Here is a 21524-nt window from a genome sequence, read left to right as displayed (position 1 = left end):
GCAAAATGGAGTGCTGAGAAGCTCATCACCTTCTTGGGTGGCTAATGTAACCTATGACACGAGTGGGGTGCACAGTATCTATTCTTTTAAAATTATTATTATACATTTCTTAGTGCTTAATAAATATTGTGTTGTCTGGGTATTTTATTTATTTAACCACACAAATTACATTCTTAATCTCCACCCTACTTTTTTCAGCCATTGGTAAAATAAATTCCATGTTTGACAGTATTCTACATACTCTTTCTGTTTAATTTTCAATGTCAATCTATCCATTTATTCTTAACTATTTCTTCATCTCACAGTATATCTTCATTTTTCCAATACTGTGCAAAAATAATCCTCACTGTTGTTAAGACATGTAATATTAAATACATACTTTTCTTATCAAGTTTTTCTGATATTATACCTAATAAAAACAGTTCAGGTTTGAAATCTACATGTTTCCCTATCATCTTTTCTAACCACCTATGTATCTTTGCCCAACATTTCTTTGCTTTGTCACAAGTCCATCAAATGTGATAAAATGTGCTTGTTGACGATCTATTAATTATACCAAAAACACGGGAATTATTCAGTGGTGGTTTCACCTTTGATTGTGCTGATATGATGTACCAAATAAACTGGATTTTTGAGGAAGCCAAGGCCTCAAGAGTCTTGAATTGGTTGGGAGCATTACTCAGAACCATGACACCAATGACAGCTTCCCACTACTTACATATATACGATAAAATAAAATAAATAGAATAATACATGGATAAAGAATGTGAATACAAAAGTGAAATATGGCAGACCTTTTTCTGGCTTCGGTTTTCTCATTCATAGCTCCTCTAGTTCTCTTTCATATAAATTACATGCTTTGTTGCATTGATCTTATATTCTGACTCTTAAATTCTGTAGGTCAAATTTCATTATTCCTGTATATAGTTTCATGACCTGAATAGTACAACACGTATCTGATTTAAAATGGCTCATTTTTGACAATTTCAAATTCTCCTTGTTTTATGCTTCTCACATTCCATTTTCCAATGATATATCTCCTACTAAAAGATGATTTTTCTTGCTTTCAGTAGTGGTTTCTTTGTTGATAGAATTTATTAGGGCTTTGTTCAGGCCATATTTCTGTCTTCAGATTTGCTTGTTAAAAGTTCAAAGCTTTCCCCCTGTAATTAGAGGAAAGTCTTCCAAACTGTGAGCCTTAATATCTGGCATCACTAATTGATCATCTAATCACTAATGATACTAACACATCCAAACATTATAGACATAGGCAGAGTGAAACAAAAATGGTTTGCTATTCCAAGTTTGATTTGGAATTTAAAGTTCTTCTCCTATATGTTGCTTTGTCTGATGTTTGAAAAGCCCACCTATCTTTCTTCCACCCCGTGGTATATTACCCAAAGATCTCCTCCTCCCTTTTTGATCTGACTAGAAGGATTACCTAGCTAAGATGACCTTGCAAGCATCACTGTTACAGTCATTGATGCTACTGAATTTTCCCATCACAGCAAAGTGGTAATTGATGATCTCTGAGCTTGGTTGTTTTCTTGCACACGTTTCAATAATCAAACTAGGTAACATCATCAATGCTAGTGGTAATAGCCTAGCAATATCGCTTTCAAAATTAATGGTCATCACTACAACTTGAAAAAGAATAGGACACTTTTTTTAATCCGAACTTACATTCCTATGTATTCTGATAAGCAATTTCAGTAAATTCAGTGAAATAAATGAACAAATCACACTTTAAAGTCAGTGGAAGCTGGAATCTACAGCCTTGCCTAAAGTAACAGAGTGCTAACAAGATAAGTAAAATACAAGCAAGCAAATCACTAAGGAGTAAACTAGATGGCTGGGAACATTTAGTGCTTGGAAAACAAGGTATTTTGATTTAAGTTTAATAACATTTATTAGCTAAAAGTTCTTAGACATTGTGTGGGGTAAGAGCTCCATTTTGTTTAGGAAACTGTGTTGTCTTTTGATCCACACTTTATGGAATATTTTAATACACATATAAATAACCTAGTCAGTAAGGATAATCGTATTAATCACCCTGACAATAATATTCTAATGCATTGTGGCTCATTAACTAACAATATAATATAACTAATTAAACAAAAGTAGATTTGCATAAGTCACAAAGATGATTTGTAAACCACTTCTCCCTGGATATTGCTTATTGGCCCCTGGTATAGAAACTGTCAATTAATCAATTTATGCTTTGATGTATTGTATCTCTATATCTAGTGTAAAAGTACTCTATGGGGAAAAAACATTCCTTCAATAGCAAATTTCATACCTTAGTTTTATGCTAAGCGATTGCCTAATATAGTTAAGGCATAAGGCTAAAATCAGTGCACCGTAAGAATCTAGTCCCACCTTAGCAATGAAGCCTGCTGGCTGACCTTGGGCCAGTCACTCTCTCTCAGCCCTGGGAAGCAGGAAATGGCAAGTCACTTCTGAAACCACCCACACCCACCCACAGACACAATCTATAGAAAGGAAATATTGTTTAGTACAAGGTTAGCAATTTTGGTTGTAACTTCCTTTGAGATTTTTAAAATAGGAAGTAGAATGCAACTTTTTTTTTCTAGACAACCTTACTCTGTGACAAGATCAATAACTGTCTCTGAATTTCCTTTCCTCTGTTTACTGGCTCTAAACCTGTATAACACTACTTATATGCCTCATGTTATTAGCAAGTTGTCTTATTATTCTCATTGCCGTTCATTATCTTTACAATATAGTTCCCTCCAACTCCTCCTTTGTCCAACCATTTCAAATTAATACTATTTTTCAAATGAAAGGGTACAGTTAACTATGAAGAAGCTAATTAAAAATTTCTGACACAGGTATTTAAAGGTCCAAAAATTCCAGACTTAAAAATATTTAACAAATAGTTCTAATACATGATTCTTAAAAGCTAATGCTAATATATTATGAAATATGACAGTTGTCATTTGTCTATATTTAAGCTAGTAGCCTTAGTGAATCTAGAATATGTAAATTTTCTTCTAAAACACGTGTTCTCAAAATTATGCCCATAATGTCATGAAGAAAAATAAAAACGTCTCAATTTAACATACTTATAGAATTGAAGAACCCTAAATTGCATAATATTTCTTCTTATCAACCTCAGTATGCAGATAGTAAAGTTAAATAAAATAGTGTGTGGATGTTATATAAAGCCTTGAGAGAGAAATACACATTACAAATAGATGCATACTCTGTTAGGGGTTAACACTCAAGCATCTGAAATATCTCAATCCAGCTGGAGATATTGATTTTGTCCTTAGATTGGTGAGGAAACTGATGAAAAGCTGTACATTTCTCAGAGTAACTGAATTCTTTAAAAGATGCAAAGCTATAGCAGTTTTGCAATTGTTTCTCTCCTTCCTTCATGTTAATACTCAGAAGCCATGAGAAAGATTTTGTGATGAAATAAGGATGGTAAAGGGAAAATAAAATGGAACCGCTTTTTTCAAAACACTTTTGAAAATGAAATTGAGCAAACTGAACATTGCTGCAGGCACAAGGTTAGTGCAAACATTCAGATGAATTAAATGATCCTTGCATCGTCAAATCTTCAGGGGACTGGCAAGGAACTGAGGTGGCTCCTTTGTTCTTAACATCTGCTGTCCTTTCTTAGTTTTTGTGATTTTTTTCAATAGTAATTTTTAAAAATATCTTAACTGTTTTATAGACTTATGGTACACGACCCAGAGTCACTTTTTCATAAGACGCACAGCCCATATAAATCTTGATGAATAAATAATTAAAATAAGTTTCCTTCTCCTGATGTCAGGCTTAAATTCTCTAAGATAAGCAGGAGGTACTTGCATCTATTATATTCCAATGTGTGGCTAGGATGACTTAATTTCTGTTCACTTTGTGGAAAGGTTAGACCTAAGATGCCTTGAAATCACAAACTGTTTTAGTCTCCACTAAAATAAATTTCTACTACCACCAGTACACACATGTAGACACACAATATCTCACTATATTTATCTGCCTATCTGTCCTCCTCATAGCCCGACAGTTTTCAGATGCATTGGACCTGAAAGCTTGATAGCTGGTAATGATAGAAAATGCAATCTAAACACATTTGAAAAGCACCAGAGAAGGCTGGATTGGACAAGTACAGTACATGCATCTCATTAATGTATCATCTGTACAGCTGAACTTCAATAAAATATGTAAAAGACATGTGAAATGAGAAAAGGCAAAGAAATGTCTAGGATAATACCTTGGTTGAGTTGTGTAGCCTCTGTGATTTGAATTCCATTTATAGAACACTGTGCTCCATCGAGTGGTATTAAATGAACCGTTCCATTGAAGTGTTCAAAAATGCAGTGCTCACTTTCCAAATCAAGACCATGAAGCACTAAAACAAAATACAGATTTGTAATAACAATAGGATTTTTATTTTTCTAATCCTGATGTTTTAATCTACTATTAAATCTATTAACATCTATTAATTCCTAGATTTCATATTTTCTTTGCATTGTCCAGATACAATGGAAGAATATAAATAAGCAAGATAAATAAACTAGTCTACATAGAAACAAAGAAATAGATCAAAATGTACACATTTTAAAAATAACAATTCCAACATGAAATTGATTAGATATCAGTGGTCACTGAAAATTGTATTGTGTTAGACGTTAGAGAATCATATGGAGTAAGGGTCCTCAACCTCTGGGCCGCAGCCCACTATCAGGCCTTGAGCCATTTGGAACCAGGACACAGAATTGAGGGGGCAAGAACACGCTCATTCTCACTTGTGAGCAGCAGGCAAGCACATGCGCACACACTCCATTTGCGTGAGAGGTAGGCGTGCATGCCCACCGCTCGGGCAGACCCATCCCCTCTCCCCCCAACCCTGTGTGTGTCTGTGTGTATATATACTGAATATTATAATGTAAACATAGCGAAATTTGGTTCTGTTAGCATGTAAAATCAAATCCTTCAGAATTACAAAATGCATAATTCCTCCACCTAATGAGTGGTTATGCATACTTGGAAGTCTTATCCATTCAGTTAAGTGGAAACAGCACCCCTTATTCTTCTTCTAAAATGACCAGCAGCTGCTCCTACTCCTTTAATGTCTTTACTCTTTCTTTTTGAAAGTCAGATGCTTCCCTTTGAAATGGACAGATGGTTTCTTCGACGGTATATCTGGAATGATGATTTTAAAATCAGTCTAAGCCTGATTTCAGACTCACAATTCATAGGATTTTCTCTAAAAGCTTTATCTCAGCTTTGCACCTTTCTTTTACTGGGAGTCTTCGGTTTATGACCATTGTTTTCAGTAACCGTTAAAAGTTATAGTGATGCTGAATGAAGGAACTTATGGCTGGTCCCTGAAGTTACAGCCATTGCAGCGCCCCCACAGACACGAGCAAAATTTGGGTGCTTTGCAGCCCACCTGAAGTTACAACTGCAAGGATGCTTTAATTCCCTCCAATCTTCTCCCCGTCCATGTCCTTTTGACCCCCTGCATTCTGCAGCCCTTGCTGCCCTTTGCCAACTTCTTGCTTCGGTTGCTGACCACGCATGCCCACCCTGGCCTTTGTGAGTCAGTTGCTAGTTATCCTCCCCAGGTCGCACATGACAGTTTCCTCAAGAGAATTATGGAAGAAAGTCTCAAACAGCTTGACAGCTATCTCACAAAGGGCCAGAGTGGGCATGCCTCATCAGCAATGGGAGCATAGTTAGCAAAGGTCATCTGGTATGGCAGAGTACAGGACAGCAGGAGTCTCAGAGTATAGGGCAGTGTGGGCAGCTGGGCTGAGGTGACTGGGGCTTTGTGGGTAGCTGTTTTGTGCCAGGCTGCTGGACAATGGCCATGTGCTGCATTGCCGGGTGGTTGTTTGTTTCACACTGTTGGTCTGTAGCATCACTCCATGCTGCTGCAGTTTTCTGGAGCATCTAGGCTTCCTTAGGTTGCTGTTTTACGCCATTTGGCTGGGAGTTCCTAAAGCAGCTGGGGTTTTCTGGGGTAGCTGCAGTTTCTTGCCATGCTGTTGAGCTATGGCTCTGCACTGAAGTTGAGGAACTTCTTAAACCCCAAATCCATGGCATACCATGAATCCCAAGTAACAATGGCACGTAACGAAGTTCTGGGGTTGTTATCAGACTCTGTCCTTTGGTGCAGAACAGCCAAAGGGCAGAGGTGGGTGGGTGGGGGGGGGGGGATAAGCAGTAGCAGGGGATGAAGGAGAAATAGTCCCTTACCTTGGAAGAACCAAAGCTCAGGTTCTGGGATAGACCAAGCTGGGAATGGCTTAAATTGGGATGGATCCTTGGCTAATGACCCATGGAATTCAGTTAACAATAGCAACAGGGTGTACTGGGATTGTTGTTGCTATGTAATGCAGTCATAGGATGTTGTGACCCCACCACTTAACAACAGAAATTCTGGTCTCAATTGTAGTCCTAAATTGAAGACTACTTGAATCACAGTTCCAAAATTTAATCAGACCTGTGCTTTGGGCAAGTTGGAGGCATTACCTATGTTGTTTTGTTAGGGTGTTATAAAAATATTCCTTTTCCTCAGCAGAGATATCAACATGGGGATAGCTCAGTAGAATCCCTGAGCAATATACACTTTTTTCTACTCAACTCTGGATGACTTCTATGTAATCTATGCTAAAGAAATTCTCAGGTAGGGAGTACAACTTCTATTCACTACTGCTTTTGCTTCAACCAAAATTCTGATATATTGTCCTGGTGTGTGTGTGTGTGTGTGTGTGTGTGTGTGTGTGTGTGTGTGTGTGTATACCATGCATCTTCAACAACTGTATTATTTTCCTCTTTAACTTTTAATTTTGAATTTTATCTTTTTATAAATCTATATACACATATGCACGGCAACAAGACAGAGAGATATAAGACTGTTTTAATTTGAGAGCTATAGAAGTATAGCAAAATGTATAAATCTGCATTGCTACGAGACAGAGACTTTTATTCATATGCAGTATTATGCTGAGAGCAACAGGGGGGAATTCATAAAATAGTAGAGAAGGGCCAGGGATAAGAAGTTTATAATATAATGGCTTATTTCCAATACCATAAACCTTAGTAAAAAAAATAATGCAGTGTTCTATTTACATCAGCCATTCTTCCAAAAACCACAGGTATGATTTCTTCTGTAAGCATCCTACAATACATATTTGCTCACAGCAATGAGTACTTTATGCATAGCCCTAATCCATGGATGGGGGATATAAAGAATGTGTATCTCAGCCTTTGTATGTGTTAGAATAGTAATTCTAAATTCCCTTTCAAGTTTATAAATTTAGAAACCACCCCCCTATCCCTGCAACCAACAACTGTTGGAACAGCTATTAGATTAAAAGAGAAAGAGAGCACACTTACCAATATCTTGTGCTCTTGCAGCATCCTCTCTGCCAACATGTGTTTGGCCCTCCTAAAAAAGAAACATTGACATGTTATAGTCACTAAAGTTAGAGGTAGTCCTTGACTTATGACTGCAAATGGGACTAGATTTCTGGTCATAAGTTGTTACACTCCTAAACTGACACCAATGTGACCAGAGCTGATTTTACAATATTTTTTTGAGGGAGTTGTTTAATGAATCACGATGGTTGTTAAGCAAATTTTGTGGTTGTTAAGAGAATGCATAGTCATAAGTGTGAATGCAATATTCTGAATGGGTTTTTTTTTTTAGTGAAAATCAGCACAAAAAAAAGGTGTTGCAAATTGCAGTCACATGACTATGGGACACCATAACCAGTTGTAAAGGTGAGCTGGTTCCCAAGTGCCTGAAATGTGTTCCTCTGACAGTTTATGGTAGGGCAGACATTTTATGACAGCCATGGCACCTTCACCAGACCTCTTTTAATTTTCAACAATCATTAAATGACCAGTTGTACGCCAAGGACTAGCTGTATATCAAATCATAAAATTAACTAAAAGTTGCAATAAAAGTTATCTTTTTTCCAAATATTCTTGGGAAAATCTTTTAAATCTTCCCAAATATTCTTTACATCATCAAGTCTGCTGAGTCAAGATTATTGCTAACTGTTTTTCAGGTATTAGGAACCCTTTGCATTGAAAACTCTGAAACCATCAGGTGAGTTTCTTTTAAGCCTCAGTGCAGGGGTCCCCATTATTTGAAGGGATTAAGGATCAAGATTATTAAAAATAAAAGGAAGAAATATAAAACTGGCTTAGTTGATCAGGATTAAAATAGATATGTTGGAATCCCTAGTATTTTTAATGGAGTTCTGCTGATCACAGGTAGAATAATGAGGTTCTAAGGATTTGTTTATAGGTAAAATATGGGATATAGGGAGAAGAGATCACCTGTTGTATTTTAAGAAAAGATAATAAGTTACTAAAATTGTTTACATTTGTGATGAAGTTGTTTCTTTATATATTTCTTTTCTTTACTATATTATTTTTTTCTTTCTTTTGTAATTTATTTTTCTTTTCTGTGCTTTCTATAATTTTTAATCTTTTTTACTTTGTATGAATTTTTAGCACTGTAACAGCAACATTAATAAAATTATCATGATTTTTCGCCCTATAAGACGCTCCGGAATATAAGACGCACCCAATTTTAAAGGAGGAAAATCTAGAAAAAAAAGATTCTGAACCAAATACTGTAGTAAAATATTTTATATCAACTGTATAAAGTTAACAGCAGTTTAAGAACAATTTTATGTCCCCCATTTTTAGATGACCCAGGCAATGTTCCCTCTAATTTTTTTTCAGTGTGAGCAGAAAAGTATAGTATTTGAGCGGCACATTTTTATGCCTGAGCAGCACCTGAATTTTTTTCACAGGTGTCACCTAAGACAACAACAAAATCAGTATTATTTGAAACTCAAAGTTATGTTTATTCAAGGTACGCGCTTAATTAAAAGTGTTATAAAGTATCACTTAACAACGCTCCTGCTTAGTAACCAAAATGTTGGGTCAGGAACTCTGGCATTGAAGCATGCAAGTCTTAAAGCTGTCAAGTTGCAAGACCCTTGCACCCCTAACTCTTTAGAAAAAAAAAACCAGGGGTCTTCAAACCTGACAGCTTTAAGACTTGTGGACTTCAACTCCCAGAATTCCTCCTCCAGTCATGTTGGCTCAGGAACTCTGGCATTGAAGCATGCAAGTCTTAAATCTGTCAAGTTGCAAGACCCTTGCACCCCTAACCCTTTAGAAAAAAAAACCCAGGGGTCTTCAAACCTGACAGCTTTAAGACTTGTGGACTTCAACTCCCAGAATTCCTCCTCCAGTCATGTTGGCTCAGGAACTCTGGCACTGAAGCATACAAGTCTTAAAGCTGTCAAGTTGCAAGACTCTTGCACCCCTAACCCTTTAGAAAAAAAAACCAGGGGTCTTCAAAACTGACAGCTTGAAGACTTGTGGAATACAACTCCCAGAATTCCTCCTCCAGTCATGTTGCGGCGACGTCATCTGCGTAGATCTGCTCTATCTTCGGGTTTTTTCACAGGGGGCAGGGCTGCTGCTGAAGATGCCGACGAGCCCCTGCCAGAATAACAGCTGCCTCCTCCTCCACCACCACCACCACATTTGGAGTGAAGCCGCCAAAACTCCCGCTGGCGCCCCCGCCCGTGGCAGCGGCGGCGCGTCCCCCTCCACTTGGAGCATCTGAACTGGGCACCGTGTTACCCTGCTGCCCCTTCCTCCTCCGCTGTGCTTTTGAGAAGCCATGAGGCTTTTTTTCCCCCTGCTGCCCTCTGCCGCCTTCCTACTGGCTCCTGCAGCTCATGGCTCCTCAAAAGCACAGCAGAGGAGGAGGGGGCAGGGGTAACGGGGCTCAGCTCAGATGCTCCGAACAGAGGGGGAGGCGCTGCTGCCGCCGCCACGGGCGGGAAGGCAGTGGAGGGCAGCAGGGGGAAAAAAGCCTCATGGCTTCTCAAAAGAACGGCGGAGGAGGAGGGGGCAGCAGGGTAACGCGGTGCCCAGCTCAGATGCTCCAAGTGGAGGGGGACGCGCCGCCACCGCTGCCACGGGCGGGAGCCAGTAGGAAGGCAGCGGAGAGCAGCAGGGGGAAAAAAGCCTCATGGCTTCTCAAAAGCACGGCGGAGGAGGAGGGGGCAGCAGGGTAACGCGGTGCCCAGCTCAGATGCTCCGAGTGGAGGGGGAAGCACCGCCGCCGCTGCCATGGGTGGGGGCGCCAGCGGGAGCTTTGGCGGCTTCACTCCAAATGTGGTGGAGGAGGAGGAGGAGGAGGCAGCTGTTATTCTGGCACGGGCTTGTCGTCGTCGGGAGCTTTGGCGGGAGCTTTGGCAGCTTCACTTCTCACTGTCAGGAAATCTGCCGCAGCATCGGGCAGCAAATGTGGTGCTGTTAGAGGAGGAGGAGGCGGCAGCAGATATTCCAGTAGCGGCAGGGGCTTTGAGGGTTTATTCTAGCCGCAGCGCCGGGCGCAAGCAGCTAGGATTGGCCACCCACAAAGGACCTCCCCGGGCTTGCTTTGCTGAACTAGAGTCACTCACCCCGCGCTCACCAAAACAAGTCCGGGGAGCTCCTTTGCGGGCGGCCAGTTCTAGCCATCTGCAAAGGACCTCCCCAGCCTCCGGCGCCTGTGACAGTACAAAACACCGTGCGGCAGTTGAAAACTGCTGCGCGGTGTTTTGTTGCTGCGCACCTTAGAGGGAACAGTGGACCCAGGTGGCTACATTCGGCTTATAAGACGCACTCAGATTTTCACCCTCTTTTTTGGAGTAAAAAAGTGCGTCATAGGACGAAAAATACGGTACCTATATTTTAGTACTATGTTGAAAGATGATGAGTGCATATGAAAAGTTATTTTGCTCAAGCTACAAAGGAAAATTATAGCAATAATTCTCTTATTTAATTTCTCTTCCTATAGCTCTATGAACAGGAAGGAGGCTGCTCTCAATTCTAAAATTCAAGAATTCATTGGATTTATTGTGAATTTTAGATTCAAAAATAACACTTTTTTTTAATACAAAGCATATACTAGTATCCTCTCTTCCTATACATGCTTAACTACATTTGCCTGGAACTAGAGGTCTTAATATTTAGTGATGCATTGGTTTTTTCATGCTTCCCATGATAGTTAGTAATATTTGTTATTTAATTTACTTAAATTCATTAAAAAACCATATGGTTTCTAATATTGTTAGAAATTATTCATTGTTAGTTCTGTGCTTATTTAGAAAATAAAATAAAATGTTTCAAAGCATCAACAAGTCATAGTCAGAGTAAAATGAATTAAGAACAAATAAAATTAAGAATGTTATTCATCTATCACTAATCCTCAGGACAGATATATAGGCAGTAGATGACTGATAAAATCATATTAACCAAGTTAAAATATTCAGTAATTAATCTCCATTTTGCAGAGAGTAACAGATGTTTAGCTTTTCAGACAATAAATTAGTACAAAAACACAACTGTCCTTTTGGAAACTGGAAAGCAGAAAAAATATTGAATTACCTTCAAATGATACAAGATGATACCTGTGCTCAGAAGATCATCATCAATGCCTATTAAGTGAGGCAACTCAGAATCTAACACAACTCCAATTCCTTCTTTCCGCAGAGCTAAAGTTTGCTCCTGTAAATACAAACATGATAAAGCCCTCTTAAAGACATTTTTGCATATTGATTTAATAGCTATACAATTTAACTGAGGGTAAAATAATCAGTGTTAAAAGAAATAATGGAAATGACTATAATTTCTACATAATAGTGTGAACCATCATCATAAATCAGTTGAATGTTGATTTTATTTATTTAATAGAAAAGAAATGCAACAAACAAAATAGCATGAAATAACATGTAAGTATCAAAGCTTTGGTATTTAGATACTTAGGAGCTAGAAGACTGATACAGCGTATGGTTAATATCATCCTTCAATAATTTTTGAACTCATAATGTCTGACTTATGGCAATGAATTCTATAGAGCCATAAAAAATAAAATTGCAGCTCCTAGAAGTAATTTTAATTTGTACTCGGGGCTTCCATTGATAACAAATATACAGATGAATAGCATTCGTATTTTTCATAAAACCTACCCCAAATACAAATTTGATGATTATATTTTGTTGTATTAAAGTTTCTAAAAACTCTTCAATAAAACATATTGCAATAATCCAGTTTATTTTTTTTAAACATGGGCAAATGCCATAATATTACTGATGTAAGCACTAGCTAAAAATATGCTCATAGCAGATCACCAAAATTTCATACATTTGAAAGAATTTTTTAGTCCATCCTTATCAAATACACTTCTCCAGTTTAAGGCTGCAAAATCTTATAGCTAAAACCTCCATACCGTACTATGCTGATGTGCAAAAATGCATGTGAAATAAAATTTACAGCAACTAAATCAAGTAGCTAGCATTGCTAGAATCAAAAAACACCAAAAGAAAAGAACCAGCTGAATTTCATATAGAAGATATTTAATGTTAATCTTCTTGTATTTTAAAAAATGGAATTGAACATTAATGTTTCCTACAAGTTTCATGCCTCATTTTGTCTTAATTGGTATAAATTAGTTTCTCCATAAAAACAGGCATTCTAGATATGCTGACCTACAATTCCACCTTTCCTTCAACCAGCATGGTTGATTGTGTATATAGAGTTCAGTGCATCTCTAAGTCTGACAACTGATATAAATGAAGTCTTTAACACCAATAAATACAATTGATTGTGCTTTAAAATATTACATTACCTAGCAGAGCAACAAAAATTGAACGTGAGAACATACTCATCTACGGCTCAAATGCTACTTTCCCACATCGAGACAGAGTCCATTGCTCCTGACAGATTAATTTCAGTCTGTCTAGCAACAGGCAATTTGGGGGAAACTTACCTATTATGGTTTGGCACTTGAGCAACTGCTCCTTCACTACAGGATATGTTTTATGACATTTTCTATTATATCACAAAATGTTTTATGGTAATTGTATGTCATAAAATGTTTTATAACACTTGTTAAAGTTTTGGGGTTTATTCCATGGGAGTCATGGATCGCAGAGTTAAACACATTCTATATAAGCCCATTTGAGGTACCTTGGTGCAAAGGTTGTTGCCCTACAGTGCATTGCTTTGCCCAGTAAAACACTATACACAAACAGAACAGTTTTAGTAGTGTTTAGATATTTAGAGAATATCAGTTTAGAAAAAGGTCGGTTCTGAATATGTGACTGAAGCATAAGTCAATTCACACATATTTAGAACGAAAGAATGAATATTGTATAATTATAAAAGGTGACTTGATCACATGAAGAGAATGAATGAGCTCTAAAACAATTATGAAGGAAAAATGAATGGATCAAGAAGAAAGGGAAATCTAAGTTATGGTTGGATGTAGTTCATGATAACTCCAAAATCAAAGAAATGTGAAATTTAAACAACATAGGCAATCTATGAAGCAGCAGACATAGCGGAAGTCCGGTTAAATGTGGGATGATATATTTAGTATTGTTGATGTGAACCAATTTTAGCTAGGTTTCATTTTCTTGTTCTTATCACATGCCTTTCATTTCCTTTCCTATTTTGTACTGTTTTTCTGAGATCTGCATATTGTTGTTTGCTCTTTCATGGTAAAATTGCGGAAAATGGACCATATGATTTTTGCCAATCCATCACATCTCATGTAACAACCCCAAAACTGTTTCAGGACAATGCAACTCTCTTGAAAGTATGGGCTAAAGGATAGAAAAATGGAGTAGAAATAGAGAAACAATACAACTTATTTTGCTCTAGCAAAATATTGATCATAAATATATTACTACTAGTTTTGATTCTTTGGGTACATATGAGAATTTTATATTACCCCGGATAAAGCCATGATACGCTAGCATTTTCGCACAGGAATAAATGTATTTATTTTCAGTGACATGATGTTGAAATTATAAGTTATAGGAAAATTAATACAAAAATGAAAATGACCAGCTAAAGGTCAAGACAGTACAAAAATACACTCACGTTTTTCTCAAATTAAAAAAGATCAGATGTTTTTACAAAGACAGATGAAATGGCCTTTGAAAACCAATCAGTTTGATTTTGTGTACCCCACCATAAAATAATTAATGCCTTGCTCTCTCAAATGTCATAGGTAATTGGCTTTGGTCAAATCGCTATGGATTTTACTGATGTGTTTTATATTTCCACAAATGTGCGAATTCTGCTTCCCAGTTAAGAACTTTGCTGATGTGTTTTATATTTCCTCAAATGTGTGAATTCTGCTTGCTGCTTAAAAATGTTTATTATGAGTATTTTTTCTCCAAGCTTAATATACTTCTGTATTGAAGCAACTTAGTTCACTGCCTGATACAACACTACTGCATCTTGCACACAGTGTTCACAGTGGATCTGTAATATAGTATATAGAGTGGAGGTAGAAATCTAAAATAAACCCATCTTCTAATCCATCTTCTTGGGCTACTTTTCAATGCATTTAATAACCTTCTTAATACATAAAGCATTTCCATCATCAAATTAATAAGTACACACTAAGGAAAGAAACTAATAAATAAAATCCATAAAACTTTGAAAAGCCTTCTGACACGTAATCAATATTAGAGTTTAATAATACTTAAGAACAAACAGCACATGTTTGTTTTCTGGACTGAACTTTACAACCCAACATACTTTGCCTGTATCCATCCTCACCCAAGGATATTCTTCTAACTAGTAAACCTAGTGAATTCTAAAGTTCAAAAGAAAACAAAATCAGCATTAGTTTGCATCATGAAATATATATGCTATGTTTTATCTAGGCAGCAAACTTAAATGTGGTTCCCATGATACATACCACACATACAACCATGTTAGCTGTACTGTACACTAAAGCAGGGAAGTCAAATGTGTGGCCTGTACTACCCCCTACCCTCAATTTAGTAAAGGGGGAAAAAAGCTGTGGTACATTATGTGACAACAATGTGAGAGCATGAGTTTGAAACCCATGCACTAAAGAAAGCTGGCCCTACTCAATGGTCTCTTTTGCAAATATATATCCATTCTGTTTGTACTTTATATTTTAGATGAATGTAACATTTCTTAGTGAAATCCTAAAAATGTCAATAGGCTTTATTATCATGACCAAGTAAATCAGCAATAGGTCAAACTGTTAACTGTTTTGAACGAAAAGCTAAAATAAACCCCCTAACATGAAACATAGCTCTCAAATATATGAGATTTTTGGAAATTTAAACAAAATTTGAATTAAAATAATTTCCACAAGTCTCAATTTCGCATATGAAACAATCTAACAAACCCCAATGGGTTGGTACCAAACAAAACAAACCTAGAGATCTAGACGAATATCCTTTGCGCCAGTCACGGTATCTCATCCCAACTCAACTCACAAGGTTGTTCTTGTGGGGAAAATAGGAGAAAGGAGTGTTGGATATGTTCACTGTCTTGAGTTATTTGTAAAAATAATAAAGACGGGATACAAACAAATAAAATAATAAAATAAAATAATAAATTATAATATCCTTGTCCACCTTCATTGAGGTATGGATATAATAATGTACCATGAATTCTTTGTCTTGTTCATATAAAATGTGTCAAGCAAATAAATCATGGAAGGACTTGTTATAGGACTTGTTTTTAGCATGTCTTTCCAGTCATCCGTTCAGGATTTAGATGTGTTAGTACCCCTTTTGTGTTCATCACGTACTTAAGAGTACAGAATAACAGAGTTGGAAGGGACCTTGGAGATCTTCTAGTCCTTATCTTTTTATAGTTGAAATAAAAGTATTCTAAACTTTGGCCTGCTTTTCTTTTTTTGCCACTTCCTACTCCTCCTTACTAAAACTTTTCCTGTCCTTGGCACCTCCCAAATCCCTAAAGATACAAATCTGTTACAGCAAAACATATATCTGAAAACCTGTACATATGATTATACACTCTTTATTTACAAATGCTAGAATATTTAAATGAATACCAGAGTGCAGTATATTATATTCATTAAAAATCAATTGAAAGCATACCATAACAACATGGAGAAAGAGTAATCCAAATCCTAATCTAGCAGGTTTAAGATCTTCCAAAAAATAATGTTTTAGTATCTAGAGACTTTAGAATTTATTACACATTTTTAGAAATTAGCTGCTTGTTCATATTATTACCGTACTACATTTGGAACAAAAGTACCAAGTTCAGAACAAAAACAATGTCTTTTTTAAAGGAAAGGAAATAATCAAAATGCCATATGATACATAAAAAATTGATGCTTAAAGACATAAAAATATCTATTCCACACAATGTTAAGATTTCCTAGTTAAATTTCTCTTTCTCTCTATACTGTAAATAATGTTATCCTCATCAATCAAGAAAACCCATTAATATTATGCTGCAAAATAAATAGGGAACGTGATGTTACACCACAAAGACTGTAAATAGCTTACCGTAAAAAACAGATGGTAGTAAAGTACATCAATAGGCCTCAAAATTGAATGTCAGTTTGAAAAAGGCAGATGTAACATGCAGTTCTGACCAACTGAGCAACTACTAAAATAAAAGTTATAAGGATGTGGATTAATTATGCTATTCATTTCATGATGATGAGAATGTGAAAGAATTACAACCATTATAGATGTTGTAATATGCATTCTTTCTTTTATTACTTTTCCCTCCTATGAACTGTTTACTGACTTCACCTCACAAATACATTTATTAACATACAAGGAAATTAGCAAGCCCATTCTCGTGAACAGTGGCATAATTAATGAGGTATTAGTAGTTTTCATTGTGAAACATTTTACAGATTCCAATGTAGCTTTATTTTTTTAGAACATGTAGCATTAGCTTTTAGTGAAGCTAAATGTAGTTTTCATTGTGAAGCATTTTATAGATTCCAATGTAGCTTTATTTTTTTAGAACATGTAGCATTAGCTTTTAGTGAAGTGACCAAAATTAATAAATGCCTTTTTAAATAAATATCTATTCAAACATCTGCAAAGATTCCATTAATTTCTCTAACAATATTTTGTCTAGTTCTGCTCACAATCAAAAATCTGTTGTAGATTTAAAAAAAAAACAGATAAAGGAATTTTATGCAACAGCAACTAAGCTGGAAGCATTTGGTCTTTCTACGCACATTTGTGCTTTTTCGGTTTTTGTTTAACTACTTTGCCAAAGTGTAGCCATCTGCATCGCAAGAGAGGCTTTCAATGCTAATATATTGGAGAGCAAAATAAATCTCAATCTAAACATCAGAACAATGACAGAACTTAGAAAAATAAGCACATGTAATTTATTTTAATGGGAAAAGGAAAGAGAATTTGCTGATAATTTGAATGAATGCTACAAACATAGCATCTTGGAAATAAGATTAAAAATGTAGAACTATCTCAGATTTAAAATAGGGAAGGACATATGTGTTTATTCTATCAATGATATTTTGAGAGATAATAGTGACTGGAGAAATCTTAAATATATTCTTTAATCAATCAGCATAGGATCAGCATTTTTTAGAATATGATACCTTCCTTTTCACTGCTTCCTAACCAGAAACTCCAGGTCACAATAAAAGATAAACCTGCATAACAAATTAATTGGTTAAAACACAAATTGTGTTAATTTATAGCAGTTACTATTGATGTCAATCACATGAAAAGTGTGTTTGTGTGTGTGTGTGTGTGTGTGTGTGTGTGTGTTCACTTATTCAGCGACCATTAAAAATTACAATGGCACTGAATAATAGTTCTTACAACCCGTTCTTGAAGTTCCAGTTATCCCAGCAAGCCAGCAGTATGTGATTGTGATCTGGATGCTTGGCAATCAGCTTGCATTTATGACAGCTGAAGGATCTCACAATGATATGAGTACTATTTGTGAGCTTCACTGCTGACTTCCCACAAGCAAACTCAATGAGGAAGCCACCAGGGAAGGTTGCAAGTTGGTCTGGTAATTCTCCCTCCCCTGACAGCAGCCACCCCCAGCCTCACTGCACTTGCACTGTGCTGGTCCGCACACACCTTTGCACACCCTGCAGCAGCCACTCCCACCAGCCACATTTGCACAATACCAGTCCCTCACGTGGTCTCCCAGTCAGCAGCAGCCTCTCACTCATCTACAGGATTCCTTCTGAGCCACCTGGGTCTTGCAAGTTCCTGTCATCTGCCCCACTGATTTATATCGTGGGATTACTGTCATTAACCAAGGACTACTTGATTGGTTATATATTTTATTTTCAGAAGGAAATGAAATATATAATTTTGGAAATTCAGTTAATCCAGATATAAGGAAATATCAAATATCCCCTTTGTAATTTTTAAATAAGGCTAATTCATCAGAAGATATTATTTCAGATATATTATACCCAACACAGAATGCTTAAATGCTTGGGGTTTTGCTCTGTTTTTTTGGTTAAAGCGTTCTGTCTTGGAAAGTGGATTTTTAACATTTTGGCTTTCCAAATTTTCACCCTCTTTTTGGGGGGATCCATGTTGGCAATCTATGAAATGTGAAGGTTTTCTTTAACTAACATGATTTGGTCTTGATCACGGATGGGTTTCAAATTTTTTTACTACCGGTTCTGTGGGCATGGCTTGTTTGGTGGGTGTGGCTTGATGGCCATGTGACAATAGGCATGGCTTGTTGGTCATGTGACTGGGTGGGTACGGCTTCATGGTCATGTAACTGGTTGGTCTTGCTTAGCAACCAACATTTTGGGCTCAATTGTGGTCATAAGTCAAGGACTATCTCTGACTTTCTCTGCACAGCAGCCTTGTCCTAGTAAACTCCTTCTCCTTTCTGGCAATTTTCCTCTCTGTTAGAGGCACCAAAATAATTCCGATGACATAAGGTTTCCTGCTGGGACAGGAGGTTGGACTAGATGATCTTCGAGATCCCTTCCAGCCCTAGATTGCTGTGGTTTCAGAAGCGTCTTCTGAAACCATGTCTAGTGCCAGGGTTAGCAGTCCTTCCTTCTTCTCCTTTCTCTTTCTCTTTCTCTCTCTCTCTTCCTTCCTCTTTCTTTCTCTTTCTTTTTTTCTTTCTCTCTCTCTTTCTTTCCTTTCTCTCTCTCTTTCTTTTTCTCTGTCTCTCTCTCTCACATTTTAGGAATCACATCTAAAGGACCTCTAGAAGTCTTGTTCAAAACTGATTGTACTCCATGACAAAATATTTAGCTCAGATTCGTTAACTTGACTGTAAATGATCCCATTTAGATAATTTAAGTTTTTTTTTTAAGAATGTGGAAATAAGCAAAACAATATAGTAGAGAAAGAAAGAAAGAAAAGTGTTCAGTTCTTAATATTTGAATGTATCTTCTTAATAAACATACTAGTAATAATGTATAAGAATATTTCCTTTCTCCTTCCCTCCCTCCCTAAAAATTATTTGGGGCCACATGCAATCCTTCCTTCCTTCCTCCCCCCTCATTCCCATCTCCCTCCTTCCATCTGATTTCCAGCTCCTTCCTTCCTCCCTTCCCTTCCCTTCCCTTCCTCTTTAAGCGGATAGCATGGGCTTTGGGTTCCCACACTCAGTTCCCTTTAAAAATCCATCGCTGGCACAAGCCTACTTTTTCCTTCCCGATCTGCTGGGTGCCAAAGCCTCAGCAATTCTCCTGTTGATTTGATCAAAGCAGTGGGGAAAGGCTGATGGGGAGGAGGTGAGTGGAAGCAGTGGATGGACCCAGGCGCGTCCATCCACACACACACATATCTCTATCTCATTCTCAGCTCCCTCCCTCCCTCCTTCCTTCCTTCCTCCTCCCCCCCATTTCCTATTACAGTGTATGATGTGCCATTCAGCAAAAGTCTTAATACTTTGGTTTTGAATAATCATATTTTTACGGTTAGGATTTTATGTTATAAATATTACAAGTAGTATTAAATGCTTGCCATCACCTGGGGGGCAGAAACGGGGACATGCCAGATGGCCGACTTCTCTTCCTTCTCCTCTGGACTTGCAGGCTGGGCACTCAACAGCTAACCGTCACTGAGGTAAAGGGGGAGACGCTGCGCTGGAGCCGAGACTAGTGAGGTAGTCACCCCGGGACATCCACCCACCCTCCTGAGGCACCGCCGCTGCCACTCTTAGCCCCAGTGCAGCAGCAGAAGGAAGAAAGTGAATGGGGCCGGTGCTCTGGACCAGAGGGCGGGCGGGCGGATGTCCTGGCAAGATCCAAGCGGCGACGTATTGCACCTCCCTCCCACCCACCCCGCTGGCCACGCAGCTGCAAAAGTTGCTGGGCTGCCCCCTCATCCCCACCATGGCTGCAATACTGGCAGCTTTCGGAGACTCTGGCTGGTGGGGAGGAAGAGATAGGCTACAGCAAATGCTTTCCTGTGGGTAGGCAGCAGGAAGTGCTGTGCACGCATGCACAGTTCATTAAAATTGTTCTGTGCATGCGCAGAACTTAAAAACAAGATGGCAGAGAATTGGTTCAGGAGCGTGGCCAGTCTGCCGGTACTACCAGTTCGGAGAGCCAGCCCCGATTTTTACTACCAGTTCTACTGAACCGGTCCGAACCAATAGGAACCCATTTGGATCTTGATCTATTATAGCTTTATTGTGGTATCAAATTAACACCATGCCAATGTAACTTTTAAAAGAAAAGTGTATTTAAAGATTTCAATTTAGTTTTGAATGATGTTTCTAAAATATGTTATCTTATTAAAAGATTTGTTTTAACTACCCTGGGGCACAGCAAAAAGGATAATTTTATATACCAGTAAATGGAAAGAAATTTACTCTCTTGTTTTTCAGGAACGGATCCAGAATTTTAGTTTGTTATCTATTTTTTAAAAAGTCCTTATGTTTTAAAAATGAGATGCTATGTTGTCCAGATTTAATTCTACTATATTCAACAGAAAGAATTAGAATTCACTCTATACAGATATTTATGTTACCATAAGTGTATTAATCTTTTTTATTGCGTTTAATTTATTTAACCACAACATTTAGGGTTTTTTTTTTCCATTGAATTATCCCTATTTTCCCTATTCAGAGTAAATATTATAGATTAAAATGTGTAGATTTTACCTATTTTAACATAGGGTGTGTTTTTTTTAATGGTCAATTTTACAGTCATTGAAATATGTTTTTTCATAAAGGTTAACCCTAGACCTACAACTACAATTCAGACCAGAATCCTGGTTGTTATCCAGTCAATACACAAAAAATCAAGGTGACTGCTTTGTACCACAATTGCAATCTCTGCACTTCCAGTTGTGGTTTTTAAGCAGTCTCAGATTGTTAAACAGATGGCACAAAAGAGCTGCCTAATAGGAGGATTTCAGTTTTAAGTTATTTAGGCAGGATAAAAACACGTAAGTAAAAAAAATACAGTAGGATTAGTTTAATAAAGGAGAATATTTATAGCTCAGGGTTGACATGAGGGGTCCTTGATGCTCTCTGGGTTTGCTTTTTTTTCTTGCAGTCATTTCATTACCCAAATTGGATAATACCATCAGTGTTTGTAAAGGGTGTTGTTTGCTGTCAGTTTATACTCTAGTGGCTTGCCTGTCAGTGCTGGTGAGGGTAGCCTTAGAGATCCTTTGGTTGGGCTGATTGTTGTTGGATTCTTTGGCAATTTC

General features: G+C 37.4%; 1 protein-coding gene across 3 annotated transcripts in view; it reads right to left on the bottom strand.

Moving 5' to 3' along the window:
• The window catches only part of KIF16B (kinesin family member 16B), a 142789-nt gene that overhangs the window by 73523 nt on the left and 47742 nt on the right, over window positions 1–21524 (bottom strand). For all 3 annotated transcript variants that reach the window (XM_081944677.1, XM_081944675.1, XM_081944676.1), the window contains exons 13-15: window positions 11455–11574; window positions 7381–7432; window positions 4247–4384 (exon numbers count right to left, since the gene is read on the bottom strand). In XM_081944677.1, the coding sequence (XP_081800803.1) occupies window positions 4247–4384; window positions 7381–7432; window positions 11455–11574 (310 nt within the window). The remainder of the gene's footprint in view (window positions 1–4246; window positions 4385–7380; window positions 7433–11454; window positions 11575–21524) is intronic.

Source organism: Natrix helvetica (genome assembly GCF_964273705.1).
Source record: "Natrix helvetica genome assembly, chromosome: 2".
In the NCBI taxonomy this organism is placed as follows: domain Eukaryota; kingdom Metazoa; phylum Chordata; class Lepidosauria; order Squamata; family Natricidae; genus Natrix; species Natrix helvetica.
Note: the sequence above shows the minus strand (reverse complement) of the source record. Positions and strands in the feature narration are given on the sequence as shown.